The 16,722-nt window shown below is 41.9% G+C and overlaps 1 protein-coding gene across 1 annotated transcript in view; it reads left to right on the forward strand.

The window, feature by feature from the left end:
• PDE7A (phosphodiesterase 7A) overlaps nucleotides 1-16,722 on the forward strand; it is a 131,277-nt gene that overhangs the window by 77,247 nt on the left and 37,308 nt on the right. The window contains exon 2 of the mRNA XM_075584019.1: nucleotides 12,485-12,545. Coding sequence (XP_075440134.1) covers nucleotides 12,485-12,545 — 61 coding nt within the window. The remainder of the gene's footprint in view (nucleotides 1-12,484; nucleotides 12,546-16,722) is intronic.

Below are 16,722 nucleotides of genomic sequence, written 5' to 3' on the forward strand. Positions count from 1 at the left end.
ACTACTAGCTGAATATGGTGCCAAATGAAGCAGTCAGACAACACTGTAAAGTGTATCTAAATCAATAACCTAACATATTGCTACTAGCAATGTCGTAAAGTAGCGTTGGGCACATCTCATTGCGCAATGCGTGAATAATACAGTGTCAATATTTAGAGATGACCGCTTGCAACAGGTTAAAGTATCAGACCTGCATCACGGCGACTTGTGAATCCTACCGGCGCTCCAATGCGCCCAACCCCTTGCTGCTGCTGCGTACGCACGTCATGACGTCAGTCTAGCCCCGCCTCCCACCTGACGTGCGTTTCGCAGAGGCGCTTTGTCCAAGCTTTATTTTCAAATTGTTTCAAGGAAAGTCGGCAAGCGGGAAGGCTGAGGGGCTATGTGATTGGCCTATAGGCAGTCACATGGGGAGGCCGTCTCTACAAAATAAAATTCTAGTAACTATAAGGATTTTCGTCGTCCCGTCGCATCGGCATCAATATTGTTTTGAAGTGCCGTCGCCGGCACTATAAGTGCAGCCGTAGTTATATAAGGATATATTATAGCTTCTGAGTTACACTGACTGAAGCTGCCATTATATTGTTGGTAACACCATAAGAATTTATAACCGGAGCACCAAACGATTGCCAGCTTAGGTAAGCATGAAATATTTACATGCTTTACATATAGAAATAAGAGGAAAAGAAAAAAATGGGGAATGTAGTACAGGCATACCCCGCATTAACGTACGCAATGGGACCGGAGCATGTATGTAAAGTGAAAATGTACTTAAAGTGAAGCACTACCTTTTTCCCACTTATCGATGCATGAACTGTACTGCAATCGTTATACACGTGCATAACTGATGTAAATAACACATCTATAACAGGCTCTATAGTCTCCCCGCTTGCGCACAGCTTCTGTACAGGTAGGGAGCTGGTATTGCTGTTCAGGACGTGCTGACAGGCGCATGTGCGAGCTGCCGTTTGCCTATTGGGCGATCTGTGCTTACTCGCGAGTGTACTTAAAGTGAGTGTCCTTAAACTGGGGTATGCCTGTATTTGCTGCTCTTAGCCGTGATGATACCCAAATATGCACGCGCCAAAACAAGTATCTTACATCCATGGAAAGCGCTTATACCGCAAGCGACGATCGGGGCGCGCCGTACTGCAAAGCGTACGGCTGGGGAAGGGACGGAGAAATGTGTTATTTTCTTGCGACGGTCAGTCAATGAGGGCGAACCGCTCACAGCCACGCCTCCCCTGCTCTCCCTCCCCGGTATAATCAAGATGCTGATCGGCGGCAGCTCTTTGTGACGTCACAGAATGGCGCTGACGCCGAGCAGCACTTGGTATAATCAAGGCCTAAAGCGGCAAAATAGCAACAAAGATGTGATACAGGAGAGTAGATGTGTTGGAGATATTCGAGCTGTGATTGTAAAAAGATTTAGGGTTTCAAATCTTTCAAAGACCTCTATTTTAAACGCTATGAACCAAAGATATGAATAAAAATGTAAGTGAGGTTTCCCCCGCCCCCCCCCTCCATCTTTATTCAAACTGCAATATCCTTTGCCAAGTGTGACAGCCCTTGAATAATTTGAGCCCAATTCAGTCTTGAGGTAAAATAAAAGTGTGCCCTTGGGTTAATCCAGTGATTAAACTCATGCTAACTGATTTAGGACAGGATTAAACTGGCAACCTAGACGTAAAAGGCTTTGTTCCCATTACTATAACCGAAGAATCAATCACTACAGGAGACCTATTCATTAAACTGCGAGAATTGCATTTCTGTGTGTTTTCCACCAGGAAACGCGTCACACTGTATTCAGTGAAACGGTTCCTCGCATTGCAAACCATGTGAAAATAGCATTGAGACAGAGGCAGAGGACAACCTACTTAACCTACTTAGCCCATTTAAAGCAGCAAAACGTGTGAAATCTTGTTTGTTTTTGGGGAGGTTAAATTTTAAAAAATTGTGTGTGCCCGATCATGCGCATTTTAAGTGAAACTTCTTTGTGTTTTGTCACAGAAATTGTATTTGTAATGGTGATGTTTTTAATTAAAAATCAAAACACAATTTTAGTGCCAAAACGCAAAGAAGTTTTTCTTAGAACGCGTGTTTTAGCTATTTGCACTTCTATATTTATAGTAACTGAATTCCATGTGACTCAGTCGGACACACTGACACACACACTGACACACACACTGACACACACACACACACACACACACACTGACACACACACACACACTGACACACACACACACACACTGACTGACACACACACACACTGACTGACACACACACACACTGACTGACACACACACACACTGACTGACACACACACACACTGACTGACACACACACACACACTGACTGACACACACACACACACACACACTGACACACACACACACACACACTGACACACACACACACACACTGACTGACACACACAGTCAGTCTGTGTGTATGTGTGTCAGTCTGTCAGACACATACACACACACACACACACACACACACACACACACACACACACACACACTGAATCAGACAGACACACACACAGACTGACCAGCCGTGACTTCCGTTTCGCCAGGGTGTAGATATCGGCTTCAATGTCTACACCCTGGCGAAACGCGTAGAATGAAGAGCCTCTTGTTGCGTTCAGACACGCAGGACATCAGCACCCAGCAGCCCCCACCTGGCATCCTATCTCGGGAATTAGAGCAAGAAGTGAGACGTGTGTGACGTCACGGTTGCGACGGACGCGACGGAGCACAGCCCACGCCAATTCCCGGTCGATTGTAGGAGACACCTAATGAAGAGAGAGGGTGGTGAGAAATCCTGTGGTGTATTGATCCTGCTCACACATTCATGTGTTAAATGCCCTATTTTAATGGCACTATTGTAAGTGCGTTTTCTATATATTTTATACATACAACTTTTTTATATAATTGATCTGTGCTATGGTAGTTTCTCTTTACGTCCACATGCTGGAATACCTCCTCTGAGCCAATTGATGAGATTCCTGACCACGACATACCTTCAGAGAGCCTCCAGCCACAGCCATATTTAAAACCCCTGCCTTTTTACATCCATCATCTTGTGAGTAGGCTGTGTACAGGCATACCCCGGTTTAAGGACACTTACTTTAAGTACACTCGCGAGTAAGGACATATCGCCCGATAGGCGCATGCATGAGCTGCTGTTTGCCTGTCAGCACGTCCTGAACAGCAATACCGGTAGTTCCTATCCAGAAATCTGTTTTTTAACATATCAATTCTGATTCTGGTAGAGGTCATCTCTTGAGCAGTTCCTCTTTATTCTCTTCATCTGCCCAAATGGGATATTCGCAAGCCAACCTGGTTGGTGGCAGCTTGACTTTAGGATGTAGTTATTGCCATCTACATTTTTGAAGAAAGTTTTGGTATTTATCTTTCTATCCTCAATGTAGGCGCAAAGGTCCAAGAACTCTACCTCTGCTGGACTCCACTTGCTAGTGAGCCTCAGATTTAACGGATTATTATTGAGATGTTGCAAAAAAGAATTCCAGAGTGGTCTCATCCCCTTTCCAAATGAAGGAGATTGTTACATTATAATACATAATGCATTAAATAAATTAATTATTATACATTAAAATGTCATTCGGAGTTGTTTAAACAAAATGCTACAAGTATTTTCTCATAGTACATAACTGATTTTTTTTTTTTTTTTTTAAACCACGTAGGATATTGCTTGGGCTTCAGCTTTAAAGCATCCTTTGATTTCCATAGCAGGTTTTAACCCACCTCCCCAGCAGTACGAGCTCTTTGTAACACTATCCTATTTGGGATCATTTGTTGCAAATATGCCCAGCAGTTTGATCTGCAAACTGTAACAATAGATAATGTTACCTTTGGTAATATAAGGATACACTGTAGCTGCTGAGTTACACTGGCTGACGCAGCCATTATGATGGTCACGCAATCAGGATTTTGACAGATTTATAACAGGAGCACCAAACGATTGCCCGCTTAGGTAAGAATGTAGAATGATACATTGTCACACGCTTTATATATTAAAATAACGGGGGAGGGGAGTTGGAAAGTAGTATTGCAGCTTTATCTCGTCATGTGCGTTTTTTCAAACAATGATTGCATGTGTGCCCATTTGATTATACCCCTCTCCCTCCCAACTCTCCTCAATCGACAATCTGGCATGGTTAGGGTACTTGTTTGGCTGACTTTGCATGGCAAACCTCAGTTTAATGAATAGGTTTCTACATGATACATGTTGTAATGTGCTGCTATTCGGGTTGCATTTTTCTCTAGAGGGACTGCTGCTTGCTTTCGTAATCTCACTTTTCTTCAAGCACTTTTGGCAAAGCTTCTACCCAAGGCCTCACCTTCCTCTGACCTTTCAGCAGATTGCTTCAGAAGCACACTCTTTTTCAGGCAATGTCTTTCAGGAAACATTTTCACTCGCTGCAGAAGAGCAATACAATATTCAGGAACTACAGCTCAACCCCGTTATAACGCAAACCACTTATAACGCGGTGCAAGCGTGGCTCCCGATTTTCGTATCTATGAATACTTTACAAAACAATAATTGGTATCTTAAATACTTTATTGTACAATGCACACAATTGAACATTATTTCTAACGCGATCCGCTTATAACGCGATGTGATTCTTTGGACCCCAAGCATAGCGTTAAGGGGGTTGAGCTGTATTTAACATTTTCTTCTTGGCTTTTTTTTAATTTTTTTTATTAACTGTGACATTTTTGTAACATTAAAGAGATTCCCGGACCTTCTTTGGAAATTCTTCATTTCTCAACTTGTACAACAAGCCCGTTTAAAAACATACATTTGAGTAAATAAGATATCAAGATGCAGGTGAAATATACAATAAATGAAGATTTGTACAGAACTGCAAAAGCAAACTGTAGGCACAAAAATAAATAAAAATAAAATGCGATATCCAATAATTGCAGAGAGGCAGAATTTTTATCCACTCATCCACTTCTGTGAACTGTTGATCATTCTGTATAAAGCAGTCTTAATATTTGTTTTCGTTTTGTTTAACACAGAATCATTCCAGTCTGTCTATCGTAAACCTCTGGTGTGCGGATATTATCTCGGGCTTAGAGCTCGTGCTAGCACCACGGTTCGTGGCCCAGTTTTAAAACTTTGAATTTGGCAAAGTGCTTATAACATATCTGTTTTTTTTTTTTTTTATTCTTTATTTAAAGATTCTCAAGATCGTAATTGCCTTCCTATTCAACCTACACGTATCCATTCTGTTTACTCGTGTTCATCGGTCATAAATTCATTTTTGGATTCGTTTTGCCGTTTTTGTTTTTATTTTTTTACCTACCTACTTTTTTTTTTTTTAAGTGACAGCTCTATTCTATTAATGCAAAAAAAATTTTTACTTTCGAAGGCTACTTCAAAAACTACAATGCATCCTTTTAATAATATAATCTTTTTAATCTTGAGGCAGCAAAGCTCTGGAGAAAGTCATATAAATTCAATCGTATTAGACACAACTTTTTTTTAATGGTATACTAATTTATGCTAATTTTATTATGTGGATAAACATTTAACAGACTTGTGTGCGCGCTTGGTGTTTTCTAATTTGATTTTTATTAGCAACTGCTCCTTTTTAAAAGTCCGGTTAGGCAGGATCCAGAGGCTGCTGTTCGTCACATGACGTTTGCTTTGAGCAAATGCTATTAAACCTTTTTCATACATCAAAAACACCCTGCAGTGCCTCATAGATGCAATCGTGTATACTGTACATAACTTGAGATGGGGAGATTTAGAAGTGTCTGTACACATTGTTTTATAAGCATTATTGTTCCACTAGAGGTGCAGTCCCACACAGGACCAAATTAAACCAATAACAATAATATTTTCTATACAGACGGCATCACCTAGTATTTACGTATCAGATAAGTATGTTTTTACTAGATTTGTAAAGGATTGCATAGCAAATATGCCACTACAGAATGATCAACCGATTGGGAAAGATCTGCAAAATAACAAATTATATTATAATAGCCTTTGTTAATATCATCAGTGTTCTTATATACAAGCCCTCTGGTGCCAACGCCATTCCAGCACCAAAAAGGTTAAATATCAAAACGCACAGAAATTAGCGCTACTTAAACTTCACCAAATGCAAATGTGACAATCAGTTAATTGATTAATTTCATATTCCTCCGCAATATCACAAAGATACGCCCTTTCCTCCGTTACTCGACTGCTAAAACTCTGACACAGACCCTCATTCTCTCCTGTCTTGACTACTGCAACCTCCTGCTGTCCGGCCTTCCTGCCTCTCACCTGTCTTCCCTACAATCTATCCTAAATGCTGCTGCCAGAATCACTCTACTATTTCCTAATCTGTCTCCGCGTCTCCCCTCCTGAAATCCCTCTCCTGGCTTCTGATCAAATCCCGCATCTCACACTCAATTCTCCTCACTTTTAAAGCTTTACACTCTTCTGCCCCTCCTTACATCTCAGCCCTAATTTCTCGCTATGCACCATCCCGACTCTCTCAAGAATGTCTTCTTTCTATCCCCTTTGTATCTAAAGCTCTCTCCCGCCTTAAACCTTTCTCACTTTCTGCCCCACACCTCTGGAATGCCCTTTTCTTCAATACCCAACTAGCACCCTCTCTATCCACCTTTTAGACCCACCTTAAGACACATTTGCTTAAAGAAGCATATGAATAGCACTGGATAATCCTGGACAAATGATACATAAAGCTTGGCCCCCTGCAGACGCACTTACTAGAATTCCCTCCTATTGTGTCTATATGTTCCCCTACCTACCAATTAGATTGTAAGCTCCTCGGAGCAGGGACTCCTCTCCCTTAATGTTACTTTTATGTCTGAAGCACTTATTCCCATGATCTGTTATTTATATTATTTGCTATTTATATGATTACAACATGTATTACTACTGTGAAGCGCTATGTACGTTTATGATGCTATATAAATAAAGACATACAATACAGTGGAGAGAATAGTCCAACAGTAGTAATAATGTACAATCCCCTTGAGAGTTACCACTCCTTTTCCAAAAAATAACTAAATCTAGTTGGTCTCACACAAAAATCTCCTTGTCATTTAGAAGCGCAGCCTCCCCGAGTATGAAAAAAACAAAATGGTGGCATATAGTGTGGTGATTTTTTGGAAAATGTAAAAATGGGCTACTGTTATGTACTCCCCATGTAACCGGTCATCTCGGGCTCTTCATAATATCTGCATAACTACAACTAAATCCCAGATCCCGTAGACTTGCCACAGGTCACTGCGCACACTTCTTGCAGGACACGGCATTCCCCTTTTCCCCACCCACAAAATGAAACTAAAGTAGTAACCGACTTTACCATTGTAAACTACAATCATCTGTTTTCTCCTTTTTACTTTGTGGTGGGTAGATACAGTCCGCAGAGGTGAAGAATGCGTTGGATGGGCACTGGATAAAGCGGAAGATTTGACTATTACCCAAAAGCTATCATTCGGGTTTGGCCGCAATGTTAAAATTAGCATATCGGGCCATTTTCTTTATTTTCTTGTCCTTTCTACAACCAGTGGCACACACAATATGTCGATTTCCAAAGCCTATCGACGAGTGATGCACTAAATATCATATCTATTCCCCTCCTTGATTGCCAGGTCATGCTTCGGTACAGGTAGGGAATTGCTGTTCAGGACGTGCTGACAGGCGGATGCGCGAGCTGCCGTTTGACTATTGGGCGAGGGGCATCAGCGCGTCACTACTACTGCGGTCTGTAGGGCAGAACAAGTGTCCGCTCTTGCGTTGCGAGCGTACGGACACAGGGGTATGGGGCTATTGAAAATATGTCCTTACTCGCGAGTGTACTTAAAGTGAGTGTCCTTAAACCAGGGTATGGCGGTATTCATTTTATAATGCGACATTTCACGGTTGGTCATGTAAATCGTATTCTTCCGCTCTCCATATTCATCGTTTTTATTCCCCCCTGGTTAATCGATAAACGGATATTTCTTGACCCAGTCTTGTTCTATACTTTTATTTTCATAAGCGCAAGTCAAAGTTTGGTTGTGCATTATATAACATTTTGTGTGTTCAAATTAGTGTCGCAGCTCTTTAACATGGGGTGTAAACGAATAACGTCCAAAATGACACGCATCCATTCGTAGCTATAGTTTTCAGCATAAATTCCCGTATGATTACAGTGTCTAGTCCTCAAGCATCACCAACAGGTCAGGTTTACAGGATAGCCATGCTTCAGCACTGGTGGCTCAGTCTTAGATTGAGCCACCTGTGCTGAAGCAGGGCTATCCTGTAAACCTGACCTGTTGGTGACCCTTCAGGACTGGAGCTGGCCCCCTCTGTGCTTGACATCACTCGAAACTGCAAATCCTCAGAAAACACGTTTGTTGAAGGACGTGCATTTCTTTGGTGCTTTGTCTGTTTTCTAATTCCGTGCTTGTTGACCTTTCTGTGTTGGATACAATTCTGATCACTGCAACAGTAGTATTTAATTGAGCCAACGCTATCTTTATTGTTGCATTCAATTTCCAGATAAGCATGGGGCAAAAGCCAAACATGTTATGCAGATGGCGTCAGGGTAGCATTTTTTCTCTCAAATTCTGTCTCCGTGACAGATATGTAATTGCCTAACTCGTGAAAATATTTCCTTGACGTCCTTGACTGTCCCTCTTTCCCCTTCGGTGTTGGAAGAATGATCTATAATGCTGAGCACTGGAGACCTCTCCAAAGCTAAATGTGCGTTCAAATGAGATGGTGAAATAATAATTACGCTCGCTCCATTTCAGGAATCTGAGATTCACCGGCCCTGACACCCAAATCACCCCTCCCCCCCCCACCTCTCTGTATGTATGTATGTACTGTATGTCTTTATTTATATAGCGCCATTAATGTACATAGCGCTTCACAGCAGTAATACACGTGACAATCTTATAAATAACAAATAACATGCAGCCCATGTTTAAAGTAGCATGCTGTGCTGGAGTTCAAAAGGATTGAACAAGTGGATTACACAACACTTACTGGCCCCGAATCCTGGATTTTGAACTACGCTGGAAAGGAGGACTTTATCTATCCCAGACTGCACATTTAGCACTAAACTATTGCTTTGCCACCTTTCCTCTTTTTATATGTGCTATGACCTCACTTCTTCTCAAATTACGCACTTCTTTTTACCAGCCTCATTATGTCTCTAACGCTATTCATATACCTCCATCACTCCTTCCTGCGCCACTTCTCAGTTCACATGAACTCCTTTCCTTACCTGAGCCCTCTAACATGCTTCTCCTCCTTGCTTCTGGGGATATCTCTCCCAATCCTGGTCCCTGTCTTATTTCTTTATTTCTACTTGCTCTCGTCCTCGCCTCCCACATACAACTTTTACTCCCTCTGGTGTGAACCCCTCTAACCTTATACCCATCCCCTCTCTCCCTCCTTCCTCTCTCCCATTCTCCTGTGTCCTTTGGCATGCTCGCTCCCTTTCTAACAAGTTCCTCACTGTGCATGGCTTATTTTTCTCTCACTCTCTGCTTCTTTGCTATAACTGAGACTTGGCTCACTCAGTCTGACTCTGCTCTGGAAGCAGCATCTCTTGGGTTCAAATATCACGTCTATGCTGACGACACACAAATTTACTTTTCGACCCCTGACCTCTCACCTGCTGTACAGACCAAAGTTTCTGAATGTTTCTCTGCGATAGCATGCTGGGTGGCCCTCCGCCGACTTAAACTTAAAGCTGCAGTTCAAGCAATATCCTGCATGTGTGTTTTTTTTAATAAATCAGTTCTGTAGTAAGAAAAAATACTTTTAGCATTTTCTCTTTTAAAAACAACAACTTTGAAAGACTAATTTTCTTGTATTCGATTTTTAAAAGCATGCTTGTTGCTATAGCAACCATTTACATTCCCCATATTTAAAGATGTCACCAAACTTTGCCGATCAATAGACGGAGAACGAATTGACCGGCAGCTATGCAGTTCTTTAGGTAATTAGAGATTGCCCACATGAAACTATTGAAGTAAAAAAAAAAACGGGAGCTTGAACTGCAGCTTTAACATGGCAAAAACAGAGCTCCTCATACTTCCTCCCAAACCTGACCTCGACTCCCTCCTTCCACATTACAGTTGGAAGTTCAGTCATACACCCAGTAGCGCAAGCACGATGCCTAGGGGTCACACATGACTCTCCTCTCACATACTCCTCTCACATTCTAAACGTATCGAAAACCTGTCGCTTTTTCCTCCGCAATATAACAAAGATACGCCCTTTCCTCTGTTGCTCGACTGCTAAATCTCTGACACAGGCCCTCATTCTCTCCCGTCTCAACAGCTGTAACCTCCTGCTGTCCGGGCCTTCCTGCCTCTCACCTTTCTCCCCTACAATCTGTCCTAAACACTGCTGACAAAATCACTCTACTCTTTCATAAATCTGTTTCAGCGTCTCCTCTCTGAAATCCCTCTCCTGGCTTCCTATCAAATCCTGTATCAGACATTCAATTCTCCTCACTTTTAAAGCTTTACACTCTTCTGCTCCTTCTTACATCTCAGCCCTAATTTCTCGCTATGCACCACCCCGACTCTTGCGTTCTGCTCAAGGATGTCTTCTTTCTACCCCCTTTGTATCTAAAGCCCTCTCCCGGCTTAAACCTTTCCCACTGACTGCCCCACACCTCTGGAATGCCCTTCCCCTCAGTACCCGACTAGCACCCTCTCTATCCACCTTTAAGACCCACTTTAAAACACACCAGCTTAACCAAGCATATGAGTAGCTCCGTGGCTAACACTATACACCTGGTACATAAAGCTTGGCCCCTTGCAGACACTTACCAGTATGCCCTCCTACTGTATCTGTATGTTGCTCCTACCAATTAGATTGTAAGCTCTTCGGAGCAGGGACTCCTTTTCCTAAATGTTACTTTTATGTCTGAAGCACTTATTCCCATGGTCTGTTATTTGTATTATTTGTTATTTATATGATTGTCACGTGTATTACTGCTGTGAAGCGCTATGTATATTAATGGCGCTATTTACAGTAAATAAAGACATACATACACTGTACATACACATAACACAAAGGGGCGAAGTCCTTCAGACATAAAAGTTCCATTTAGGAAAAGGAGTCCCTGCTCCAAAGAGCTTACAATCTTATTGTATGGTCTGTTATATTAACTTATTTCATGCTGGAAGGGGTCTGCCCTTTAACGCAAATCAATCATGTAGGGAAGGGGTTAAAAATCAAGGTACCCTTTTTTTCAAAGAACTCATTTGGTGTTTTATTTTGGAAGGCCTTCATTTTGCAATGCGTTGTAGTCTATTTCATCAGCCTACACCTTTCACGTGAGTTGGGAGGAACCACGTTTGATTGTTGGAGTCATTCATGACGCTGCACATACTCTGTCGTGCAGTGAGCCTTATTATTTTACCAAGAAGTATGAGACCGTTGTGGAACGGCTACATGAGTTCCCCTTTCTTGTTTCCCCTGGAATTTTACATTGCAGCACATTGGAAGTGTGCAGGTTTGTGCGGTTTCAGTGGAAGCAAGAGCCAGCATGATTAGTAATGAACTTCTGGGAACTACAGCCTCTCTCGTACCTCCGTACCTCCCAGGGACGTGAATGACCCCACATATCAAAATTACAATAAAAAAATTTTTAGGATTCCTAACGTGTGCATAGTATGTTTGACATTGTGTAAAAAAAAAAAAAAAAACTATGTTTACATGTTAAGGACATAGGCGCTTGTATGGGAATGGCCGTAGTGTCTGGTAAGCACATCGTAGGGTCTGGGATGCCCAGCTTCCCTGCTTTGATACTTATACCCCTATTCAATATGTTGCAAATGCTCTGGAAGAGCTCCGATCCATGCAAATAAATGGGACTAAGATGTTCTCCAGCACAGGGAGCTAAATGTCTGGGAGCTTTATCACCAGTGTGGAGGACGTGGCTTCCACACTGTCGGAGTCATGTTGAGCAGTGTTTGTGGTTGGAGGGATTTTGTAATGGGCTTGGGGAATCTCTTGAATGCGCGTTGTGCATTTTGCATGTGACGATGGACAGCTGTTGGTTCACAGGTGAAGTGGTTAACCCTTTTACTGCCAGGTTTGGTGAGCTGCTCTGCCATTGATACCGGCAAACCTGCATGTTATTTATCCAGAGTATGAGTTGGCGGTCACAATCCAACACGGCCCCATAGTAACCAAATGCAGGAGCCTGCTGGGTTTCCTTCATTTTTTTGCTTAGGGGACACACACAACTGGCCGTATTAGATACGTTAATTAATCTGGGAATTTAACGTGTGGAGTTACGGGATTCTATAGCAAAAGCAAAGGGACCTTCTTGTTCTTGGCTTTCATTTGCGATGGAAAGTTCAGCAGAAACTAGTGGTAAAACATTTAGCATATTTCTTGTTAATTATCTTTTTCTTTGCAGGCAAGACTAAGTAATCCTAATGTTTTATTTGTAATCTTTTTTCCACAGAGACGTGGGGCAATTTCCTATGACAGCTCTGACCAAACTGCTTTATACATCCGCATGCTGGGTAAGTAAAGCCCTTTCTGACGCCAGTCAAGCAGATGCATTTTTTTAGGGACATTTTTTCCAAAATGTTTTCATATTTTACAAACTTGCTTGAAAGGAAAACACTGTATTTAGTCACGACAGTGACAGTGATACTTAAAGGCCGGCTACACCCATTTATAAATTTAGCCTCCAAAAGGTTTTTAAAAATGATATACATGCCCTGTGGGAGTGATACAAAATAAAATCGAAAAGTAAAATGAAGGAGAGCAGAAGCCAGTTGCCCCCATTTTGTGGCCATTTAAAACGAGGGGTGCATATGAAAAGGAGACGAGGGCAGATTTGTCAGAAGTCTTAGGCTGCGCATATAGTGCCGGCGACAAGACCGTCGCTTCAAAACAAATGCATTGTTGCCATCGTCGGCGTTTGTAGTGCACGCGACAGAGCGACAGTGCTACTAAAAATCTGGTTGTCACTGATATTTTATTTTTCTCGGGGGCGGTCTCCCCTGGCGGCCAATCAGGAGCTTCTCCGTCCCTCTGCCCTCCCCTTTTGACGTCGCGGGCCTTGTAGCCATCAACCTCGCCTAAATTTGAAATATAACTATCGCAATGGCGACAGCGACGGGTGACGTCATCGGTCGGGTCGCCGTCGCCTGCCTTAAATCAAAGATGGCCGACTCCACACACCTTTGACTGTGTAGTTCTCTCTTTTTTTAAATTTTATATATATAATATATATATATATGATTCAAAATAACGGTGTAACCGGTCTTTAAGTCTCTCAATTACTCCAACTATAGTCCTATTGGTCTAAAAATGATCACTTGATTCATTCTGAACATTACTCGGTGTGGAATTGACTGCGTTTATATTTAATTTTCCATCTAGAGCAGTGTTTTGTTTTTTTTTTTTTAATTGCCACTTATTCAGCAGTTTAAGAAATGGTTTATTAAAATCGTTTACTTCTCCATTAACCTTTTGTTACTGTGGAGTTGGGCAACACGTTGCTTAGCGGTGAAAGTAAATGCATTTGTAACTCTAGGTAGCCCTTCTGCATCAACATTCACTCAAAATGGATGCAAGTGCAGTGCACACCATACAATGTTGTGTTTTGGGAGCTGCGTTTGGGATACCAGTGTGATTCAGGCTATTGTGCTGCAATACATGCTGTACATTAAACGTACCTATTCTTGGTTAATCACATGCAGAAAAGCTGAACAGAAACTCCCAGTGGTTGTGGATGGGTTCATTCCAATTGGCACCAATTTCAATTATAATGCTTGTGGGGGGGAAAAAGGGAATATCAATATTTTCCCAGAAAGATGCATGTTTTGTGTGTTGTAGGTATTTAGAAACATAACTTTTTTTGCCCGACTCGTACAGTATCGCTTCTCTTGGCATTTTAATTTCGTGAAAAGAAAGTTTGGACAAGAATTCCTTTTAGTGCTGTAGGGGCCAAGTAAGCCCATTTTAAGTTGGTTATCCTCATTGTTCGGGCCTCTCAATGGCACTTCTCTGCAAATCCACGACTGCAACGTCCCTGCTCCCTGTGCATTACGCTCCGTTAGCCCCAGCGATGCAGGTATATTGGGTTAAGCTGTGTGAAAGGGTAAGAGCCACGAGACATAACCACTATACAAGAGGGAAATACAATAAAGGCCAATACAATACCAGAGAGGAAATAATCCGCAATCGGAACACACACAGCTTGTTCTACCACAAGAAGTAGGGGAATAGCTTGATTGGTTTTCCAGCAGATCGGAGATTGTTGGTACCAGCTTATAGAAAAGTTTCCCAATTCCCAGAGTTATTCTGGGATATGTCTCGAAAGCCTATGAATAAATGCTGTACTTCTTATCAAAACAGCAAATGGATAAATTTCCAGTACAGTGCAATGTGGTAAATTGTGGTTCTAATTGAAGAGCAGTTAATGTGATCAGTTTATAATATATATATTATATGTCTTAAGTTATGGTGGGTGAAAAAGGCAATAAGAAACCTCCACACATTCACATGAATATATATATATATATATATATATATATATATATATATATATATATATATATATATATATATAATGGAAATATTAATGTATGCTCATTTGCATGTCTTAGACAGGTCTGCAACCCCGACTTTCACCATTATCACCCAGCACACGGCACTTCCACTGCAGCAAGGGATTATATATATGTGTGTGTGTGTGTGTGTGTGTGTGTGTGTGTGTGTGTGTGTGTGTGTGTGTGTGTGTGTGTGTGTTGACCAGACTACGAGGGATCGTAATCACCAGGCAGAACACAGAGCTTAATAAACGTGAGTTTATTTGACAGAAGCCAACAGTGAGCAACACATACAAGAAAACGTCAATAACCACACCAAACAGGCACTTACGGGGGATTCGCAGCTAGCTAGGTGTAGGGCGCTGGCGAAGCTCACTTACCCTGAATGCCGCCTTGATAGTTCGGTTCCCAGTTACACAGGAAGACCGCCCCAAGTCCGCACAGTTCACAGTACAGTTGGTCTCTAGACACCGAGACCAAGCAAGAACAACTGGGGAGTTTCGATCGGCATTGGCTTCTAAAGATTTTCAACCTCCATTTGGAAACCTGGAGGGAACATGGTGGCAACCAATCACCGCAGTCCCTTCATTCCGCTGGGCCAATCCGAGCGGGTATCCAAAATTGACCAATCCGTACAGGAAGTGGAGCCAGTGCCGCAGGGTTAGACGCTTCACTGCCGGGCTGAGAACAATACTCCGGCATTGGAGGGTGTACTGCCCAGGAGGTGGGCGCATACTTCTCCAGACTCCCAATGTCCAATAGCACATCACCTGGCCCCACACAAAGGCTAGCCCCCTAACTCATTGTATACCTGGTATTCAGACAATCAATGCATACCATGCATACAATAAGTCACACAGATGAACTCCATGAAGTGCACAACACATAGAAAACTCACAAGTTCTACATTACCAGGGTTGGGACATTTTCCAACCCTGGCATGACATGAACCCATGCAATGGTTGCCATGTTGACAGACAGGGCAGCATGCAGCCTTATCCTTTTATTTGGGTATGCCATGCTGCCCCTGCCGTCACATACAGTAATGGAAAGCATAATATATAAAGCATTGCCTTGTCATGCATAGCTGCTTTTGAAATATATATTACCTTTTAGTATACATTAGCAGCAGCTTCTTAGTCTGTGTGTGACAATTTATTTGTCACTATAAACCAGTACTGATGTAACCTCTTTTGGCCGCAGAGGAAAATGTCATTTATTCGTGGAGTTAATTCTAGGTATCAATTTTGCATATACTGTAACGTAAATCTTTGATTCTGAGCTTGTTGAATTCATGGAATACTTCTAGTTCTGGGCCCCCAGTGCAACGCTCACACGATGACTCTATCAACAAGAGGTCTGTTTAAGTGTCTCTTACTGGGGGAGGCAAATATCCCTGGTTAATATCCAGCTTGCAGTTTGATCTAACTATATTTGAAGCCAGCGTACTGAAGGATCCGGATGTATGCAATTTATCTCTCCAGCTCATGTCAAGGTCGTTACGCACACAAGAGTTAAACCACAAAGATTTGGCCACAGTTCTGAAGCAAATACTGCTGCAGTGATAACTACTCCCAATCTTTCTATTGTGCTATGTTGGTCTCAGATCACTTGCTTATGCTAAAACAATGCTCAATATTACTTTGCTAAAGATTTTATTTTGAAGTCCGTTACATTTATGATTGATTCAACTTTTATGCTCGATTTAAAAGGCCACAGTTCTGAAGCAAATACTGCTGCAGTGATAACTACTCCCAATCTTTCTATTGTGCTATGTTGGTCTCAGATCACTTGCTTATGCTAAAACAATGCTCAATATTACTTTGCTAAAGATTTTATTTTGAAGTCCGTTACATTTATGATTGATTCAACTTTTATGCTCGATTTAAAAAAAAATGAAGAAAAACACATTGTGCTGGTGTTAGGGAGCTGTAACACTAGAAAATAGAAAACATAATTTTGCAGTTAGACACTGATCCAAATCCCAAGTTGTTCAGTACATGAACACATCCTCCTGGTTCTTGGTCATGTGCCCTATGTTACTGCTGTCGGATGTCCTTTTAATAAACTCTATACACCGTGTTTAGCAATACATCACAGCCAAGAGGTTTATTGCCTATGCCAGATGGGTCATTGT

The sequence above is a fragment of the Ascaphus truei genome, chromosome 2, assembly GCF_040206685.1.
Source record: "Ascaphus truei isolate aAscTru1 chromosome 2, aAscTru1.hap1, whole genome shotgun sequence".
NCBI lineage: Eukaryota > Metazoa > Chordata > Amphibia > Anura > Ascaphidae > Ascaphus > Ascaphus truei.